Source organism: Lynx rufus, unplaced genomic scaffold (assembly GCF_022079265.1).
Source record: "Lynx rufus isolate CCGP_SWC_20201006 ecotype Redwood Valley unplaced genomic scaffold, mLynRuf1.p SCAF_2, whole genome shotgun sequence".
NCBI lineage: Eukaryota > Metazoa > Chordata > Mammalia > Carnivora > Felidae > Lynx > Lynx rufus.
In genome coordinates this window covers 130,570,771-130,592,013 of record NW_025814834.1, presented here as the reverse complement: position 1 = coordinate 130,592,013, position 21,243 = coordinate 130,570,771, and the positions used below count along the sequence as shown (strand labels likewise).

At 38.1% G+C, this 21,243-nt stretch overlaps 1 protein-coding gene across 1 annotated transcript in view; it reads right to left on the bottom strand.

Annotated features, from left to right (window-relative positions):
* Window positions 1-21,243, bottom strand: part of VAV3 (vav guanine nucleotide exchange factor 3) — a 358,745-nt gene that overhangs the window by 104,407 nt on the left and 233,095 nt on the right. Inside the window, exons 16-19 of the mRNA XM_047085931.1 lie at window positions 20,536-20,637; window positions 20,129-20,229; window positions 8,669-8,694; window positions 2,796-2,841 (exon numbers count right to left, since the gene is read on the bottom strand). Coding sequence (XP_046941887.1) covers window positions 2,796-2,841; window positions 8,669-8,694; window positions 20,129-20,229; window positions 20,536-20,637 — 275 coding nt within the window. The remainder of the gene's footprint in view (window positions 1-2,795; window positions 2,842-8,668; window positions 8,695-20,128; window positions 20,230-20,535; window positions 20,638-21,243) is intronic.

The window sequence follows — 21,243 nt, the reverse complement described above, 5'->3', positions numbered from 1 at the left end:
AATTATTATAATAACTGCCACCCTTATTATTTACTACATACTTGGGGCTGTTATAAAGTGCTTTATGCCTATTAACTCGTGTAACACTTATTACTCATGCTCACAACTCTGTAAGGTAGGTACTATTATTAGTATCCTTTCAATGAGGAAAGGACAGCAGAGAGAGGGGAAGAAATTGCCACAGGTCAACAGCAAGTGAGCACCTAAGTTGAGTCCCGAGTCACTGTGCCTCAGAGCCATGCTTCTTACCCCCAGATTATTCAATGCTCCGTTACTGTACTTGTGCACTTTGTCAGCAGGAGGAATTTAAAAAGCGAGAGAGCCAACGCACGCACAAAAAGCATACAACAATTCATTAATTCACTTAACAAACACTTCTTAGGCACCTACCACCCATATAACTATGCATTAAGTTCCTTTCCAAAACGAGAGGCCTTACAGTTAGTCGGTCTTTTGTACAAGCCACCCCAAGTGAGGCCCTGGAAAACACTAGATGTATTCGCACTCAGATAGGTCAACTAAATTAGCTAGAAAAGATGAAAGGAATTTCCATGGTAAAAGCATGAGCAGCAAATAATGCCCCTTGCAAGCAGTTTGTCCCTGCTGAGAAAGCCTCAATTTTACAGATTTCTCATTTAAACGTCTTGGAATGAATGTAAAAACTATGAAAATATGCTAAATGATACTCAAGACCAACTCAGTGCAGGGCAGTGATCAAGGAAGGGTTAACTTTGAACCAAAAAGCTAGCAACTTCCCAACAGAAAGAAACAAAGATGCACACATAACTCAGCCAGACATCAAAAGACACCTACAGGGAGAAACACTTGTTTTCACGTTAGCATCTACAACAAGCAAGATCAACGATTTGTTTTTGCTTTGTTTTTTGTTTTCAAAAATGTAGAGAAATGAGAAAATGCTCATATATAATTACCATACCTAATGGAAAACTATATGATACACAATCTGTGTGTGGGTGGGTGTGTCTGCATGTATATATACATGTTTCTTTCCCCTTACAAACATACCGGACCACATCTTTTGTATTTTTAAGTTTATTCTTCATGAAGTTCTAAAATCTGTGGACAATTAGGAATACCAGAGCTGCTGTACATATACAAAGCCATGAACTTGAGCATACACTATCATATTACTGGTCCACTTTGTTATACTTACCATCTGTGAATTCACTATACCTCTCTTTAGAAAAGCTAAGGGCTCCTAAAAATTCCAGCTATAAAGTCAATTGTTAATAGTTAAATTGTGTTCCTATTGACACATTACAGAAATGCATTTCCCTGGAAGAAAACAAATTAAAATGTCCACAGAAGAAAGAGAAAATATTTTTAAAATAACACTTGTAAAGGTTAGATCATTTTCTGAAATAAAAATATATTACACCTCACACAAAATAAGAAGAAAAAAATCTGTTCACAGCCATGCACTCATACTAAATAGAACTGAAGAAGTCACTTCTAAATATTACTGCAGAATCCTCTGCAAAGGGTACTGTGTTGGGAATTTTGAACTATTAAAATAAACCAGAACACCTATTTTTTTTTTTTAATGGCCTCAATTTTGTTCTGTAGTTAAAAGATTTAAACTGATCTCAGGACATAAGTGAGGCAATTTCTAGCCAGAGGCAACAAAGGTCCTATAAATCTTTTCCAACAGCTCATAAATTGGCATGGCTACCATGGGTGTGGTTTCAGTTAAAAGCTAGAATGCTTTGAAAGCTCAGGTTTACAACTAGGTGAATGCTGTTTATGATGAGAAAACAAAACACAATCCAGATTATTTTCCAGCAAGGTTGCTTCATGCCCCACCTGATTTATTATCAAATTCATGTATTTGGAATCCTTTGGCCATGAGTACCCTTTACCCACAATAATAAGACCATTTACACAACAAACCTTTGGTAATTAAACTGAGGAAGGCATTGTTTAATGGGTGGAAAAATAATTATGCTAAAATAATGATAAACAAACCTCATGATGTTAAATAGAAAACAACTGTATGCTGCAGACAAATAACTGGTCTCAAAGGAGGATACTTGTTCACCAAGTCTTTAACTTCATTCTTCTATTATAAAATAGTACAGATGAAGGATGAAGAAAAGTATTTTCCCAAAAGAGGAAGGTACCAAAATTGTCTAGTTTATGAACTTCCTTCACCCCCTTAGAAAATGCTAATTTTGAGGGTGCCTGGGTGGTTCAGTCAGTTGAGCATCTGACTTCAGCTCAGGTCATGATCTCGCAGTTCATGGGTTCGAGCCCCGCATCAGGCTCTGTGCCGACAGTTCAGAGCCTGGAGCCTACTTTGGATTCTGTGTCTCCCTCTCTCTCTGCCCCTCCCCTGCTCATGCTGTCTCTAACTCTCAAGAATAAACAAACATTAAAAAAATTAAAAAAACAAAAAAAAAAACAAAAAAAGAAAATGCTAATTTTTAAATGCTAGCTTGTTGGACGATTTTCTTTCCACATTTGGGAAGAAGGGGAAGGTGTTGGATATACTGGCATTAACCAGGGAGCCTGAAGCTGTTCAGCAAGTAAATACCCAGCTCGATGGCTGGTTCTTGAGTGCAGTACTGGTGGTTACTCATCACGTGAGCCTATCCCAGGAAGCACTGTCAGGTAAATGATTTACACAGTAGACTGGCGCCTCCTGGTCACTCATCACATACCAGACTGCCAGGAACAAAGGCCAACAATCCGTCTGACCTTCTACAGCAATTCCCATATACTTTCATAATCACTTAACTGAAGTTATGATTACAGACAAGTAATCAAAAACACACCTGTATCCACCTGTCTCGGGTTTCTTCGTAGTCCATTGGTCCGTTTCTATGCAGAAAAGTGAAACAAAGCAAAACAAAGATTTTGCATTAGTAAAATTGTATTAATATGTGATACTTCAGAAGGCCAATAAATGTTTCACTTTTTCCATTTAAAAGTGTGACTGAATTTGAGCGAAACGTGCTTCTACCGTGTTTGTAATTTAACATTTTTGTTTCTCTAATAAGTCTTTCACTTGAACATCTATAATTGATGTTGCTGATATAACACCACAGAAAAGAAAGATCTTTTCATTTGCCATCTCCGGGTATTATGGCACAAAAAAATTTTTTTTGGAAGTCATAATGAACACAGGAATTATTAGAACAAAGCCCAAGTAGCTATTCTTGGATGGAAAATGCTCCCAGCAAAGACATGTGATGTCTAAAACTCTAACTCAGCTATTTCTGAGGCCTGACAGGCCAGAGACTAGAGAAGATATACAACCTCAAAACCAAGATCTGAAGCTCTGACTTTAACAAACATTTAACTGAGAATGGTGTTTTAAATATGGTCACTTGCATCTCAATACTTTAAGAAATAAAACAGGCATGCAGCTTGTGAAACATGAAAGTTAATTTTTATCATAGAAAAGAAAGCCATATGAAAAACTGTGCATTACAAAAATTATAAATAAGATGCAAAACAAATTTTAAATGTTTGAAAATGCGTGGTTATATGTTCCATTTCACAAATAATTAAATTCATTCCCACCTAATAAGTAATCTCACTAATTAATAAGGATTTATCACTTTTTATTATACAACTGGATGAAATACTGAGTCTGTAACGACCCCAAAATATAGATTTTTACAAAAGCAATTTTCTCTCTGTGTTGGGGTTTTTGCCTGTGTTTGGAGACCTGGGTTCATTCAGAGCACACTTGGCTTTGCTAAGCACATATTAACCATGGATTTTTCTTAGGGTTCCTCTTGCTGTTTTCATTCACAAGTTAAATGGGTGAAATAGGTTCTTCCAGCCTTCCTGTCTCAAAGCTCATCGAGCAGACTTTCAGGATTCTCAAGGTGGGAGAAAACTGAAGAAATTTTTACAATTTTTGTTTTTAACCAAACTACTTTCAAAATGGATTTGAAAAAGCCCAATATGATCATTAAAATCAGCGGTGAACCTGTGTTGAGCAAGATGGGTAACTGTACTGGAAAAACTAGTATAAAGAGAACTGTTATAAGTGAGAAGAAAATGTCTCTCTGGGCTCTTGGTAGACAAGGCACAAAAAGGAGAAGCATGAGAATCCAAGCTTCATAGCTGATAATTTGGAAGAAAGCTGCTTTCAATGAAAATATCTGTTCTCCTTGAAATGTTGTAACATTTTGCAGAGCTCTCTCTATAAAAGACAATGACCACAACTGGCAATATTTTCAACAGGAAAATATATAATGATGGATATCATGTTGCTACTTACTTCCTACATATCCCTTCACCTTCTTAATGTACAGTAGAAGCTGTCTTTCTGTGCTCTTATACCGTATACAATCAAAATGCTGGAGGCAAGAAAGGAATAAAACCTTAGGGCCTTATTCCTGGAATCCCCAAACTAGTACCATTTAAAAATCATAGACTTAAAATGTGGAAAAGAGCACTTGGGTTTAAGACCAATGCTATACTACCTGAAGTGAGGACTGAAATAGAGAATAATTTGCAACAACACAGATGGACCTAGATGGTATAATACTAAATGACATAAGTCAGAGAAAGATAAATACCATATGATTTCATTCACATGGGTAATTTAAAAACAAAAATGAACAAAGAAAAAAAGAGAAAATGAACATATAGATTGTTAAGTACAGAGAACAAACTGGTGATTCCCAGAGGGGTGGGGGAGGTGGCTGAAATAAAGGGGATGAAGAGTACATTTATGTGGTGAACACTGAGTAATGAACAGGACTATGAATCGTTGCACTGTGCACCTGAAACTGATATAACACTGTATGAAAAAAACAATAGAGAAGGGAGCCTGGGTGGCTCAGTCAGTTAAGCATCTAACTCTTAACTTCAGCTCAGGTCATGTGCTGACAGTGTGGAGCCTGCTTGGGATTCTCTGTCTCCCTCTCTTTCTGCCTCTTCCCCTGCTCGTGTGCACACTCTATCCAAAAGAGAGAGAGTGAGAGAGATTGAACATGGTATAATTATTAAGAATATGGATTCTAGGGGCACCTGGGTGACTTAGTCGGTTAAGCGGCCAACTTCACCTCAGGTCATGATCTCGCAGTCCATGAGTTCAAGCCCCGTGTCAGGCTCTGTGCTGACAGCTCAGGCCTGGAGCCTGCTTCAGATTTGGTGTCTCCCTCTCTCTGCCCCTCCTCTGCTCACACTCTGTCTCTCTCAAAAATAAATAAATATTTTAAAAAATTAAAAAAAAAAAGAATATGGATTCCAGAATCAGACTGCCTGAGTTCCAATTCAGACCTTGTCACTTGGCACCTGCTGTTTGACTGTGAGCATCTCTGTGCCTCAGTTTTCTCACCTATAAAATGGGGATAATAATAGCACCTACTTCACAGCATTTGTAGTGAGAATTAAATGAGTCCTGTGAAATGCCTGGAACACTTCTGGCCACACAGTTAAGTGACAACCTTACTGTTGTTGTTAATAATGATAACAATAATAATATCATCATCATCATTACTATTAACTTCATGGTATTTTGACTGTTTACATGCACACAAATTACAAACTCTTTTTCTAAAGTTATTGCCCTACTGCTTATATTTTAGGTTTTTCCTCCTGAAAAATCAATGACCCCGAAAACAAATTTTTCTACAGGAAGAATGAGTGTAATTATGATTTGTTGTATTGAAAAAAAATTTTTTTTCAGCTACTTATACCAAATGCCTTTGGAGATTTATTTTACTTTAAAAGCACCCAGGGGCTCCTGGGTGGCTCAGCTGGTTAAGCATCAGACTTCAGGTCGGTTGTGATCTCAGGGTTCGTGGGTTTGAGCCCCATGTCGGGCTCTGTGTTGACAGCTCAGAGCCTGGAGCCTGCTTTGGATTCTGTGTCCTCCTCTCTCTGCCCCTTCCCAGCTCATGCTCTGTCTCTCTCTCCAAAATAAACAAACATTAAAAAAAAAATTTAAACAAAGCATTTAAAAACTATTTTACATTGTAAAAAAATTTGTAAATATTTAGCAGACCTTAAACAATTTTAAAATGCTAATTTCAATTGTCATTCTGTCATATTCCATCCCACCTACTCCCCTCCCCCACCTATATTCTCAAAAGCTTGGACAGAGCTACTGTCCCTAGCAGGGAGAGGAGAGAAAACAGGAGTGCACACCTAGAGGCAATCCCTGGGAGCTGTCAAATGCAGCCCCATGAGATCAGGAGAAATGGTCTTTAGAACTTTCTCAATCTTCTTTGATCAAACTAGAAGGGGCAGGGGAGGGGACAACCAACCAACCTAATTTTAGAAGCATTTGAGTTATTTCTTGCTTCATTACCCATTACCTTGTCTTTCTCTAAAAGAAATACTTTTATCATCCAAGAATCTCTTCTTGCCTCTTGGGATAAACTTAATTCTCTGTTGATTTTACCAACAAAATAAGCAAAAGGTTCATTTGCTATGGAACTGGCTTTGGTTCCTCAGTTTTAAAGGTAAAAAAAAAAAAACAAATTAAGGAATGGATTTAGAGTGCATATGTGTTAAATAGATAGGTAATAATAATCTTACTTCCCACAGCTGAAGGCAGCTTCTGAAGGTGCACTCCAGAATAGAACATGGGATGAACATGAAGGGGGCTCATGAAGGCCTACAGATCCTGTAGCTATTAAAAACTGACCTACCTTAAGAATAAAGTGTAAAATTAAAAATTACAAAGTCACAATCATAGCTACTGAAAGGGGAACAGAATAGGACTACAAACTGGTATATGGAGAGAAAGAACTTCAAGAGTGGGGAACTACAGATGACAGAGCTTACAAAAGGGTTTTATTATTTACTACTAGGAAGACTCCTGAACATCATACAAGCCTCTGCCTCAGAGAATTAAACCACCCTCCACACAGTCTTGGTGGAAAAGCATAAAGTGCAAGATGCTTAACGTTTTTTTGCGACATTTCTCCTTAAACCAAGTTACGGTTTCCAAATAGATTGGGTAATATAAGAGCTTACTATAATTATGCACCCAAAATAAAGATGAGCAGAATCACACATTAAATAAAAATTGCACTTATTGTATTCAATACTTAAGCAAGTCGCAAAACCACTGATGCTGCATTAAAAAAAAGTCAACGTGAAAATTAATTCATTTCATAATAGGCTTCCGTGTCATTTTTTAAAAGGATAAAATGCTTGGAGAGAATTATTTAGTATCATGTGAAAATTATTAACTACTTCTTATTAGCACACTTTCTGTAAATACACCCACTTCACATTACTTAAATAAAATCAAGTGAGATCATCTTCTTTGGAAAAAATAATAATACATATAGCTAATAGGGTAAATGTAAAGTAATACTTCGTTCAAGTTCAGAGTTCTGTCTCAATAATCTAAGGAAGTGTGAGAATAAGAGAAAGCAGGCCACTTTCCAAAATCTTCATTGGCAGCACCCTTATAGTCCTGATGAAAAAATGACCTGACAACTAAACAGTAAAAGAAATTTCACATTAATTCATTTTAGCCCTAGAAAAGCCTACATAAACTATTTTTATGATATTCCTTGATCTAAATTCTAGACTAAAATTCTTAACTGAAACACTGAAGAAGTGCATATGAGCATCCCCATAGCACATTCTTGATACCCTATATGTGCAAATTATGCACTTATGCAAAAGAGAAGCAGAAATAATTGCTTATTTAATCTTACTGTGCTTTTCATTATTTTCACAATATAAATGCCAGCCTATTAAAAAATATTATACCACCCTTAATGATACATAATTATTACATTAAAATAATTTTGTATAGAACATTTTTTTGTCATTCTTTTACTCTGAAATTCTCAAATTACTGTACTTTTGATTCACATAACCAATCACATACATTTTATATTTTAATTTTCTCCGTGATACTATTTTTGGGAGGTCAGATGAGAAATCTGCTACTTTTGGTTAAAGGCCAAGGCAACGGTTGTCTGGAATCTGTCATATTTCTCATTCTTTCATATTTTTTTAAATACCTTTATTCTGAGAGGTGACAGGGATCACACAGTTCTAAGCCATTAGACCTTAAACTGTGTTAAGCTGAAAGAAAATGCTATCAGATCTTGCTTTTGATCAATAAGACATGATACAAATCATGTTTGTGCTCAAATAGACAACTACTAGAAACATGAAACCACATTCTGAGATGAACACTGTTAGAACTTTTCAGGACTAGCAAATGTTGGGCAGCCATGCAATGTTTCATGACAGGGACACATCTACCAACTCCCTGGGGTGAGGGCTACCTTCCTTCTGTACTAGTAGGATCAAAGATATTTATTCCAAAGAAATGAATATAGTTGCATTAACTTTTACAAACCTCAGCGTTTTGTGGAATTCTGCAGGAAACTAGGGAAAAGTATCCCGATATTAGGGCCACACGTTGTTAGAGTATTTGAAATTTACCTGAATAAGTACCTAAGTATGATGTTCCATATCACACACATTCTTAAATATTCACATTTTCCCTCTACCTAAGATCTCCAGACAGTGACTGAAAATTCCTCTGATTTAACCTGTGCATTTAATTCATAAGCACTTGATTTCTCTAGCTCTGTTTCTATCCATTTTAAGACACACATTTAGCATTCTAAAAGCTCAAGCCTGCTTAAGTTAACAAACAACCTGAAATGCAAAAGTTATATAAAAAAATTTTAAATGTTAATCTTACCTCCGGTGGTTTGAGCGTCCCTTGTTCTGAAACAAATGTAAAAATTGGCATTGTCAGTGTAAAGTTATTTTGTTTAGTTAGCAACCTTAGCTTGTTCTCTGCAGCTTGGTAAAACACTGCTGCTTTGTTTCCCTAACTAATACTTGTAATATATTTCCAGGGTCCCTCAGGCTGGGCTAGTAATTGTTTTGCAACCCAGGTTCTCTTGCCTTATTGGCTTGTCAGGAAAGTGACTCACAGTTCTAAATGACTTCTAGGTTATGCTTAACTTTTTCAATTGTTGATTAAGCAATGTCAATCCAACCACATAAAGCTCCTTGAAACAGAGGCTTGCACTAAATTTACATGCATGAGAAAAAGCTAGGTGGGAACCTTTCAACACACCTAGTTTTAAGTCTAAACGCACTAAGTTACAAAGGTATTTCATTGAGTATAACAACTGTGAATTTAACACTGTACAGTATTGCATATGAATTTTTTTTCATTAAGTGGCTGTAACTCTTATTTTTTAAATTTTTTTTGGGGGGGAAGACAGTTTAATTTAAAGATGGAAATACAAAACTGACAGGATTCGACTCCAATGCTAATTTTTCCGTTTCATCTTTAGTTTCCTCGTCTGTAAGCAGAAACAACAATCTACTCATTACATTTTAGTTCTTGAAAATGACTAACAGTTGTAAAGGACCCAGAGATCTGCAGGTGAGTACAGTGGCAGAAGGGTGAAGGGTTGTTCTGAAAGTAAAGGCAACACACTGCACGTGGACACCTGCTGGATATTTATGCTTCCTTTCTCCATACCCAAGAGCACCTACACACGTTATTGCTTTTCCAGGCTGTGATGGCAAACACCTTGTCATTTTGAGTCTATGCCTGACTGCTCCCATCCAAAATGATCTTCTAAAGAGGGATCTGAGAAAAAGAAGAAACTGAGGGAAACACCAGAAAAGAAAGGACAGGCCTAAATGAGAGCTTTGTAAGCTGTTTCAGTAAGACCATACAAGAAGTCCCACAACCCGAGTTCAAGGGGAAAATTCCAACCTGAACACCTGACTAGCTGCCACAGATTGCTTTACACAGGAAGCTGCCTGGGGCATGGAACAGAAGGTTGTTTTGTTTTGTTTTATAAAAGAGTACTTCTGATTAATGCAAATGGAAGACTCATGACCAAAGTCACCTTTCCATAGAAAAGTTAAGTGTGCACTCCCCTGTCAATTTCAAGCCCCACACCACCAGCTTTCACAAATGACTGCCTTCTATGAAGGCATCTTTGCCAGGTTTGAAGTTGGCCTTTACAAAGGAGTATTCCTGGACAGAAAGCTCTTTCACTTATTTTCCTCATTTAGAAATAAGCAATGTTTCAGAAGATAGACTGCCTAAGAGGTTTGTGGAAAGGGTCTCTATAGGTACCATTTGGCTGGATGCTGTGTCGAGACTAAGAACCCAGGTTAGGTGAACTTAGGTTCCTAACAGCAGGTGTGACACCTGTTTTGCTGGTTTGACCAGAAAGACTTATATTCCAGAATAGCCCTAAACTACTTTTTTTTTCTCCTACTGGTGCGTTAGAGAAAGAGCCTGAACTGAGAATCATAAACTGCAAGAAGCACCAAATGGGAGAGGAGTTTAAGTTTTCCATCTAAGGAGACTGAGAAAGGCTGGCTATTTCCAGATGTCCTCCAAAACGGAAAAACCTCAGATCTTTTGGGTTCAGTGTTCATAAATGAACATGCAACTTAATTTCAATTCAAAATTACCATTTTTTTCTGACTCTTTGCATATAAGTATTTTTATGTCCTTGTGAGTAAGTCTTTTACAGCATGTTTTAAATGTATTATATTTTTGTATAAAACCTATGATCGCCGATGTGACAGTAAGTGAGACACTATGGTCCATGAGGGTCATCTGGTTGCTCCTCAGAAAGGGGAAAAGATGGCATCTAAGGTGGTCATCTAACTATGCAGACACTTGTACCTCTTTACCCAGAAACTAAGATCTAGGAATAGAAGACTCTCACTGACAGGCTCTTCATATTTTGTTATGTAGTGTGTAAGTTCAATGTGGCCAGCTCCCTGCATGAGTAAGCACCTATTACAGGACTCAAGAGAGTGAGAGGTCCCAGCAAGGCACACAGGTGACTGGTACAAAGCCAGAAGCAATCCAGACTGGGCTGACCACCTTACCCAATCTCTCTCTTTCATTTACGCACTTCCTGTTGGCTCCTGCTTTCTCTCTTTGATGTCTCATCAGCTTTCCTCGTAATTCTGATTAAATGTACTAAGAACTCCTCTACACAAAGCCTCTTCATTGTAATCCAGTAGGAAAAATGGAAAAGTGGCTTTGTGCTGGATGTAACTCCAACTCTAAGGACCTGAGTTCTTATTTAGGGCTTACCTTTTCCTTGCCACCACTTCCTGTCCTCATGGCTACCATATCTACCCTCTATACCCTGTCACCCAGGAAAGAGGCCCACGTCCTCCATAGAGTTGGTATGGAGAAGTTCACACTTTGATCTGCTCACACTGGGTCTAGCAGAGTGGCTCTTAAAAGTCTCAGCTTTTATTTACTTCTGTGTCATAGTAGGTTTCTGTAAATTTTCTAAGAATAGTGCAAAACCCAAAGGTCTTGAAATAACTCTTAGAACCTGTTTTAAGTTCAGCAATTCTTATCTTATTACTTTTGTACTTACCCTAGTGGCCACAGCATTGAACTATTTGCCTCCTTTATAAAGAAAATCTAAATTCTGATAACCATACTAATGCAACAGCTTAACTTATACTAAAATAACAGTGATGAGAGAGGAAGACCCAACTGCCAAAATTGCTTTATATATTTTCAAAGTAAAGGCTCATTCTGGCTAAAAAAATAGAATAAGGGCCTCTTTCAATGAAATATTCTATGAAAAGGTTGCTTTAATTTTGAAGTCTCCAACACCATCTTCAATCTCCTCTTGATATGTACCCAAAACTACTATGGCAGGTACTTGGGTCCCTAAAAAACACTTTGTGTGTCACAGTTCTGCATCAAGATCAAGATCAAGATAATAAGGGCTGATGACCATCAAATCTATTTTAGCTGAATTCTAACCAAACAGAAAGGTTGCTGCTTGAGATCTGATGAAAAAGTCTTTCTTTCTGTCCTCTCTTTTTTCTCCTGGGAACTTCCTTAGGAGAGTAATTCAATTCTTCAAGTTTCCCAAAGTTTTTAATCCTCAACTTGTCTTTACCCCGCAGCCTATTCTCAGACTGCTATTGATCAAACTATAAAATGTTCTTACCCTTTCAAGAGCCTTTCTAGATGGTGACTCACAGGCCCTCAAGGGGTTTATACCTTGCATTCTTTCATCAAGTCCCGACTGGTTTAATGTAATTCAGAGAAGGGGTGTTACTGAGGTGCTTGGAGGCTTTGCAGAACTCCATCTTCAATGCTAGCACAGGATTCAATGTGCATATTTGTGTAAAAGAATTGTTTTCCACTGAGGCTTTAGATTCACTTAATACAATTCATTTGTTTAAACAAAAAATTCAGTCCTATTATATTTGTTTTTCCAATACAAGTGGCTCTCAAAGCATACAATATTACACAATTTGCTCTCTTATCTGAAGTTCTATTTGTTAAGACTAAACAAATCAATGTCCAGTAAGACGGTTGGTCTCAAAAGAGGCCACAGAAAAGTAATAACCAGAATAGCTTTTGAAGGCGCCTTGTCATCATGGCTAACATGCTATTTTTGTCAAACATTAAAACTAAAAGACAGTTGAACTGATAAAATTTTGAAGTTAAACAAATGTTAAGTTCACCACTCAGATCTATAGCAATATTAGGAAGAAAAAAGTTTAAATACTTGGAAAGAGATTTTGATTTCAAGTCTTTTCAAGAGCTCTAACAGACCACATGATATTTTCCAGTTTACTTTAATAATCATTAGTATATCACTAAACTCACCCAAATAGTTAAGTGGAAGGAATAATAACCAACCATGAGAATAAAATTTTCTTGGTAAATTAAAAAAAGAAGGCTAATTTATGGCTAATTTAAGTCATATGAAGTAGAACCAAAGTCATTTTTTGGTAATGAAATCAATGACCAAGTTTCAGTTCATGTAAAAGCAATCTGATAAAATGCCTAGTGGCACAAGGCTGAAATAAAACTATGTTCTAAGAGCTTACCTCTTATGATAAAATACTGCACTATTATTAATAAAAAAGGCATTTCAGATGCCTTTTGGGGTGGAGGTTCTAGGTAACAATCCTGCAGGTTTAAACCATTAGGATACCAAGGCAACTTCCTTCCAATTAGGAATGGCTATAGCAGCAGCAGGAGCAGGAGCTGGCCTAGATAAAAGAACGATTAAACAGAGAAGCAAATGGGGACCTGCTTTGGTTAAATATTAGAGCAGCTGAGGCTTGCATTCCCACTAAAGGAAAAGATGCATTAAACCAAAGTTTCTGCTCCAGCAATATTTGCCTTCCAGTGCGACTTTCTTTGTTTAAACTGAGAGGCTGCAAAGCAAGCTATATTGATCAAAGTCAGAGTAAGAAGGGTTTAGCAGGGGAAAAACACAAGTGCTCCCAAAAGGTCGCAGTTTGGATTAGACCCTCTTGGTGGTGTGCTGTGAGAAAGAAATGCCATTCTAGAATTGCATCAGCTCTGCAGCGACTTGTTGAGAGAGTCTCATGTAATGGAGTCCATACCTATTCATTATTAAGGTTGGAAAGTTCTGGCAGCACACTTCAGAGGCCATGTACGTGTTGATCATTGAGGTTGCCATGGTGAATGTGAAGGCATCAACTCAAGTTCAGTGAAAATGAGAGAGGGAAATTGCCTGCTCTTCATATCCATGCAAATTCTCAAATGTTAAGACATAAACTAATCACCCAGCCTTCAAATTTATTTCTAAGTTGCACAGTTTGTCTTATAAATACAAAACAGAAAACTAAAAACACCTTTTTAAAATATTTCAAATGCACTTGAGTTAATAATCTGTCATAGTTCAATATTAATATAAATGACTTACTTCATTCAGAAATGCACTGCATTTTTGCCAAGTAATTATTTCAAAGATGAATGAAAACTAGGTAAATTTAAGGGTGACAGAGCAAGAAACATAAAAGGTTTCTAAATTCAGGGAAGACAACATCCAAATAAGGCTTAAGTTCCACAAAAAGAAATGCCTAAGAGCTATTTCACATGCTGATTGGTTAGTGTCTAGCTACATCCAACACTATTAAAGATTGTATTGGAGCAGAGATATCCCTATTTGGGGAAAAGGGAATAACAACTTGAGGTTAAGCATCCTGACTTTGGACTTGGTACTAAGGGATGAATACAAAAGATGAGAAATACGTTCCCTACAGGAATGAACACATACTCTACTAGAGGAAATGAAAAGTGCCCAAACCGTCCATGTATTCCACTAAATTGTCTACCTCCCCATGTAATTAAGTTGAGGCTATGTAACTGTTTTTAACCAATACAGTGTGATTAAAAGGAAAAAAAAAAGTGTTATTCATTTCAGTTTATGAGGTTTTAACAACAGCTACTGGGAAGCCATGTGTTGAATTTGCAAAGTCCCAAGATGGAACCAGCTCGGATCCCCAAGCCATTTCTTAGAAGGGAGCTACCTTGGAGGGCTTTGGAACTCACAGCCAAGAGTGCATGTGTGAAAAATCAATGTTTATGTAGTAAACCCAATAGGATTTGAAGTATTTTAGGAGTGTTTTAGTTGCTTAACAGCAAATACATAAAACCTACATACAAACTAATTAGAGAACAATTTAATTCACACTACTGTTGGGTGGCTAAGGTGAGGTTAAATGACTGGCAAAGGGCTTGTAGAGGAAGTAAGGGAAGAATAGATCTTGGAACTGTTGGGAGAAAAGGGAGCGCATTTCAAGGAGAGGAAATAGTAAAACCCCAGCAAGAATTCTGAAAATGGGATTGACTGGATCAGGGAGTATACTTCCCTAGAAATTGAGATATTATTGTCATCAGGTGTTCTGTGATATGGTTCTGTTCCTCGCTACTTATTAACCTAACCTAGGCTCCCCTGTCAAAGACCTGATGATTGATGCACAGAGCATGAGCCTTTCCTTGCATAAATACTAGAAAGGAATGCAAAGGTCCTACCAAGTCTATCTTCAATTCTTAAAGTACCAGCCAGGGATTCAGAGAAGGTTTTCATTTCACTTATCCTTCATCGAGTTGGGCTCCAGTCTTTACAAGGGCAGAATCAAAACCTGTCCAATCTCCCACAGCCTCCTGTTTCTGGTTCCAACACTATAGTGATCCTCAGAGCCCAGAAACCCTAGTGCTATACTTCTACTCATTACACTGTCCATCTGTTTGTCAGCCACTCATCACTTGTCACTCATACTTGTCACTGTCCACTCACTCATCCACCTACCATGGCTTTCTAAAGGTAAGGGCATCACTTTAATATGGTTCTTATCAGTGAGCAGCTCCAGTCTAACTGAAGTTTGGACACTACTCTGTAAGGAATGGAAGGTATAGGGAGGAGTAGAATCTTACAATCAGAATTGATTTTAATGAAGATCATGTTGGAAATCATATAGAAGGAGTATGATTGACAGCAAGGAGTTAGGAGACTTTTGCAGTTGTCCAAACAAATGACACTGAGATTTTTTTTTTTTAATCTATAGCAATACCCTATCAGTGGGTTCTAGAGAGCCTTAGGAGGAGAGCTAAGAACAATAGGTGAGTAAATGAAGATGAGAGAGGTGGGCACATCAAGGTTCACATCCAGGTTCAGGTGAGTGCATGGATGCTGGACCTTTAACTAAGACAAGGAGTAGGCAGAGGAAGCCTCTGTTAATGACTAATGAGGCTGGTTTCAGACATGTGAAATTTGAGGTCACTGCAGGACACCTGGGAAAGGAGATGGGAGAAGAAGATAGAAATTTTGAATCCAAAGTTCAGGAGAAAAGCCTTATGTGGAACTAGTGACTTATCTACCTGGGTGTAGGTTATAGCTAATGCCAGGGAAATTAATCAGATAGCTAAAGGACAGCATGGGGGATGTGGTAGGATATGAAGGAAAGTGTCAAGGGGAATGGTTAAGAGTACTGAATAATAGGAAAAACTCAAGTTAGGTAAGGCCTAGATTGTGATGACCAGTGTATTTGGCAATTACAAGTAGAACGGAAGATTCTCTAACCTTCATCAACTCCTGGGCTACCGTGTCGTTTTGTACAACTAGTCCCCCTTCTCCACCTGGACCAACGTTGAGAGAAAATGGCATGATCCACTTTCTGGAACTGCCTTCTACCCCAACTACCCAATGTTTATAATCTAACTATTCCTACTGGGCACAGCTTTCTGAGCTACAAGTAGCCTCCTGACTCATACTGAGCCTATCAGACTCTCTTTGTCTCCTAAGAATATAGTTAGACTACATTAAGCAATAGAGTTATAAAGCTCTGTAAAGTTGAGGTCAATCTCAAATCACCTAAGATAAAATTTTATGTGGGAACCTGGATTATCTAAGCATTTGCGTTTGCTCTAAATCAATACCATTGACTTGCTTTAAATTTAGCTGTTTAAATTTAGCTGATCCTACTCCCCCAAGTCAAGTTCTCCTGAAATGCTCTTCTCCAGAAAAAGCCCCATCCAAGTAAACTAGCTCTCCAGCCCTTGATACATCTTGTTCTCCCTCCTGCCCTCCTCCCCTACATCCACATTTCCCCCAATGTCATACCCATCATCGAAAACTATACTTTTGAACTAGTGTACTCTGTGCAAAACCTAAGCCAATGTTGATTCTCTGCTAGCTGGGAAACACCCATACATTCTAGCTTGCCCATGTCCTCAAAATTCTACCTATTTTACCACACTCACCAAGCTCAAACTCACACTCTATGTGCAGTTACTACCTACTACAGTGCAGGAAGGGGTGGGTTCGACAACAGGATGTCATAACTTCCAACTTTTAGAGGGTGTCTCTTTGGGAGTGAGGGGGAGGACTGCTGACAGCTGTATCAGATTCCTCTTCACTCAGGATAAGCATGGCCCTTTAGTCATAGGGCTACCCACGAATGCTAATCTAGAGGCAAAACAGGGTAGCCTCCTGGGCAGGTTCTTAATACCTCACACCACTAATTAACAGACTAGGAGCATTCAGTGCCATCAGTCTCTTAGAAATCTTGAGCAGGAAAGGATAGAAAGAGAGAATAAGACACAGTTGCATAAAACAGGAAAATTCAGGACAACTTTGAATGCAAGGCAGAAAACCAAGAGCGCAAGAGAATAATGTTTAAAACTCCAGGAAGTAAATTCAGACAGAGGCTTAAAATTTTTTTCCTGCTTTTGAGTACGATGAATTCTATAAAAGAGTTTAGAGGATGATGCTACCTTTAATCAATGATATGGGTGTAAATAACCATTATCTATAATCTGCAGGGCATGAACAGCCTTATTCTTAGTTACCTTGTTTTCATACTTTTATGACTCAGTTTCCTCATCTTAAAATAAGAGATCCTGGAACTGAAGGTGTCTAAATCTTCCAGCTCTGAGACAACCCATGGGGAAAGGGCAGGCATGGTCCTGGGGACGCCTGAATTTCTCACAGCACTTCAAAGCACTGAAACCTAAACATATTTGGTAGTTACTAATTTAACTAAATTCAGAAGTGTTTTTGCTAAAAAAAAAAATTAAAAAATTGGAAAATCTCTCTTAGACAAAAACCAAGCACATGATTTTACTCTGGTGGTTTACAAGGGTTAGGCACTGTGCATCTATCACATTTGGCATATATCTTCACCACTAATTCACATGACTGGGAGCATAACTCAGGGGTAAAGAACAAACTCAGGAGCTGGACTGCCTGGACTTTCTTCACTCTATTGGTTAAGCAACTAAGGCAAGATACTTATTTCTCTATGCCTTAGTTTCTCCTATGTAAGAACAGCAGCAATGCCAACTCTAAAGGATCTGTATAGGTCTAAATGAGTTGACAGCAGTGATAAAACAGTACCTGGGACTTTGTATTTATTAAAAAAAGATTTATTATTTTTTTTAATGTTTATTTATTTTTGAGACAGAGAGAGACAGAGCATGAATGGGGGAGGGTCAGAGAAGGAGGGAGACACAGAATCTGAAACAGGCTCCAGGGTCTGAGCTGTCAACACAGAGCCTGACGTGGGGCTCGAACTCACGGACCACAAGATCATGACCTGAGCCGAAGTCAGACGCTTAACTGACTGAGCCACCCAGGCGCCCCCAAAAAAGGCTTTTAAAGGCTAAGTGTAATTATCCCTACCTTAGGAGGGAAGAAACAAAGACTTACGAAGGTTAAGTAAGTCACCCAGGTGGTAAGCTCTGGAGTGGGATTCAAACCAGACCAAGACTCCAGAGCTCATGGGCTTACTGCTATCACACACAGTCTCCCGGTCCAGAGCTACTCAGTGAAGGGCAGAGGATGCTGCAACTGTGACAGAGGAACAAACGGGGAATGCACCACTCTTGTATCTGCCTGACCAGGAGTTCCCAACTATTTCCTATTGACTTTTTTTTTTTTTTTTTTTTAGTAAAAGTTGAAAATTTGAAGTCCTTTAGCATCACTTATTTATATCACTTCAAAGTTTGGTGCTCGCTATTTCTTCTATCCACATTTTCTTCACATCATAAAAACAGCAGCAAAAACACAGATTAAGGCCATCCCTTTCAAAACAAACAAACAAACAAACAAACAAACAAAAACCTGACTTCTCATCACAGCACCATGGATCAAACACTGAGCTTTTATTGTGCCCAGCACTGTGTTAGTAACATCAACATTATTCCATTTGATCTTCACGAGAATCCTCTAATTTCCATTTTACAGAAGAATAAACAAAATCTCAGAATGCTTACGTAAAATTCCCAAGCTCATGTAGGTAACAAAAGGCAGAGCGAGATTTTCAACCATTTCTGCTTGACTCTCAACTACTGCCCTATACTCTTCCAGTAGAATGCAAGAACCATGCCAACTATGAGATCATTTTATATTCCTCACAGACTGAAACTCCCAAGACAGGGCTGGGGGGTTTACAAAAACACATTAGCCTACCATGCACACATAATATGTTAACTGTCCTCAAAGAGATTAAAGGAGGGGACAAATAAGGACAGAACAACAAAATTTAAGTGTTAAGTTGTATCAGATGGTCAATTAAAGAATAACAATAATAATATATAACACTTCTGTTATATTTTACAACTCTGTAAACTGTTTCTGACCTTCAGAAAAATTAGTGGGTACTAATCTTGTCTCTTTGTCTTAGCAGACTTTGAGCACATTGCATGAACACTCTGATCCCCATCAGAAAATGGGAGGAGCTGTTCTGAGGATTGAACAGGTACGTGCAGGAAGGACCCAGCAGAGGGCCCTAACAAGACAGACACAATGCAGGTGCTCACCTAACTTTGGGATCCTTCTCGCGGCTGCCATGCCTAGCACAGAGAGCTCATGGCTCACGGGAACCTTAAAAACCATCCACCGAAGGAGCAAAGTGAGAAGAATGTGCTGTGATCTTAGTCTCTAATGGAATTCACACCTTTTCTACAACTGCCCATTTTTTGAACTCAGCTCTGAAATGAGCTATTATTCTCTGTTTCACTCTTCTTCACATTATCCAAAATAATTCAATGTCCACCTTTTCCTTTGGGAAAATCAAAGGTTGACATGGCTACCTTTTGAACTCAAGCTGTTAAAGATCCCTTTCTTCTGTTCAAAAAGTTTTACTGATTTTGAAAGGTCTTATTGATAAAACACAAGAGAAACTCAGGGGAAAAGGACAAAGAGAAAGAAGAAGAAAGAGAAAGAATAAAGAGGCCAGAAAAGAAAGAGAAGGAAGAGAGCCCAAGAGGAGCAGGGAGAGGCAAAAGGCTATTGAATGCATAATTGCCAACAGCCTTAGCAACTGGCTCATGTAAGAATCATGGAGCATTATTTTTAAAAACCAAGGGGAAAATATTTACATGAAATCCAAAGGATATATGCTCTTTGTTGAATGCTGCAAAATGACAATGTATTCAATTCATTAATTCATGAATTAGTGTGTATGATGTTTACTTCTGGCATCATTAGCATTTCTGAGCTGAATATTTAAGAGAACAAGGGAGAAATTTAAGGACTAAAGACAGAAATGAAAAATAATTTTTTGTTTTTTTTATTCTACTTGTGTGCTTTGGCTTTATCTGTACAGCAGTACTGAGATTCAGGGGCTGGGCTGAATGAAATGGGTGACACGAAACCTGCCAAGGCCCCCTTGCAGTCCTCTGCCCCCCAGGTATGTATAGAAGTCACAGGAATTTCAAGCAATTTTTTCTAATTGTCTGTATAAATGATAGTTTCAAAAGCAGGTATGTCACAATAAACACATATTAAGAGTAAATTAGGCCTTAATTATGTTTATCAAGGTTTATGTCCTAATTAAGAACAGAATGACAACAATAAACATGACTTACCAGCAGAATTAACTCTGCCACAATTGTCTACTCTTCCCAAACATTCTTTGTGTGCTCTCGCGCCACATTTAAAACATAAATAGCCTTGATAAAATGTTCCTCTGAAAGATAAAATTAGAGGGTGATATGTTAAAAGGTGCTAAGTTCTGCCTACAGGAAAGCACAAGCACGAGAAAGAAACTGAGGGAACATGATACTCTGTGAAGTCTTCTCAGCCGAGGGATGGGGCCTCCTGGGGCTTGGAAGGGAGTTCCTAGGTTCAACGCTGAGGAAAGATCTATTGACTCGAAACTGTTAAGGCAATTTCCCCACTTGAGAACATTTTGGCTGGTACATTAGAAAAGTCAGAGACACTGAGCAATTATACCAGCTCCTTTAAACTGAGAAACAGGACTGGGCAAGCCTACCTCAGGAGCATCTGGCAGACTTTGCAGGATGTAACCCGACTGAAGGTGTGCATCTTGAACTCATGGAAATTGGAGTCTGCGTAGTCTGGCCTTATGTTCGATCTATAAAAAGGAAAAGAAGGAACTTCTTCAAGAAAGTTTCACAACAAAATAGCAGTCATCTAAAACCGAGATTCATCAGCATTACGTTGGGTGGAGATCTGATTCAAGCAAAAAAGCTATTAAATATGCAATGTTTTCTAAGCCAAAAGTAGGCTTTGCATTAAAATATGCACTAAAATCTGGTTGTGTGCGAAGCAGCAACACGTAAGGATTTAAGCAAACTACTCCTCCTCAGAACTGAACTTTACAGAATGGCCACACGGGTCATCCTGCGAGGAAAAACACAAAAAAACATGCTGGATGTTCATGCTGCATGACAGATTCGCTAGCCATGTCACTGAAATATAAACTAGATGGAGGGGGCAGGAGGAAAGAGAAAAGGGTGCCTCATTCCCACAGAGGCCATCTCTAGGTAAGTGGATGGTGTAATGATCTAGAAAAGTGAGTAGAGTAGTTTTATAAAACTTCTTGAAACAAAACATGAGTCCGATGTTTAAAAACTTCCTCCTTAACAATTCACTTCCCATGCAATCCAAATAAAAAATAAACAAAATTATTATGTTTTATATTTTACTTCTATTTTGTGCATATGCAAAAAATACATTA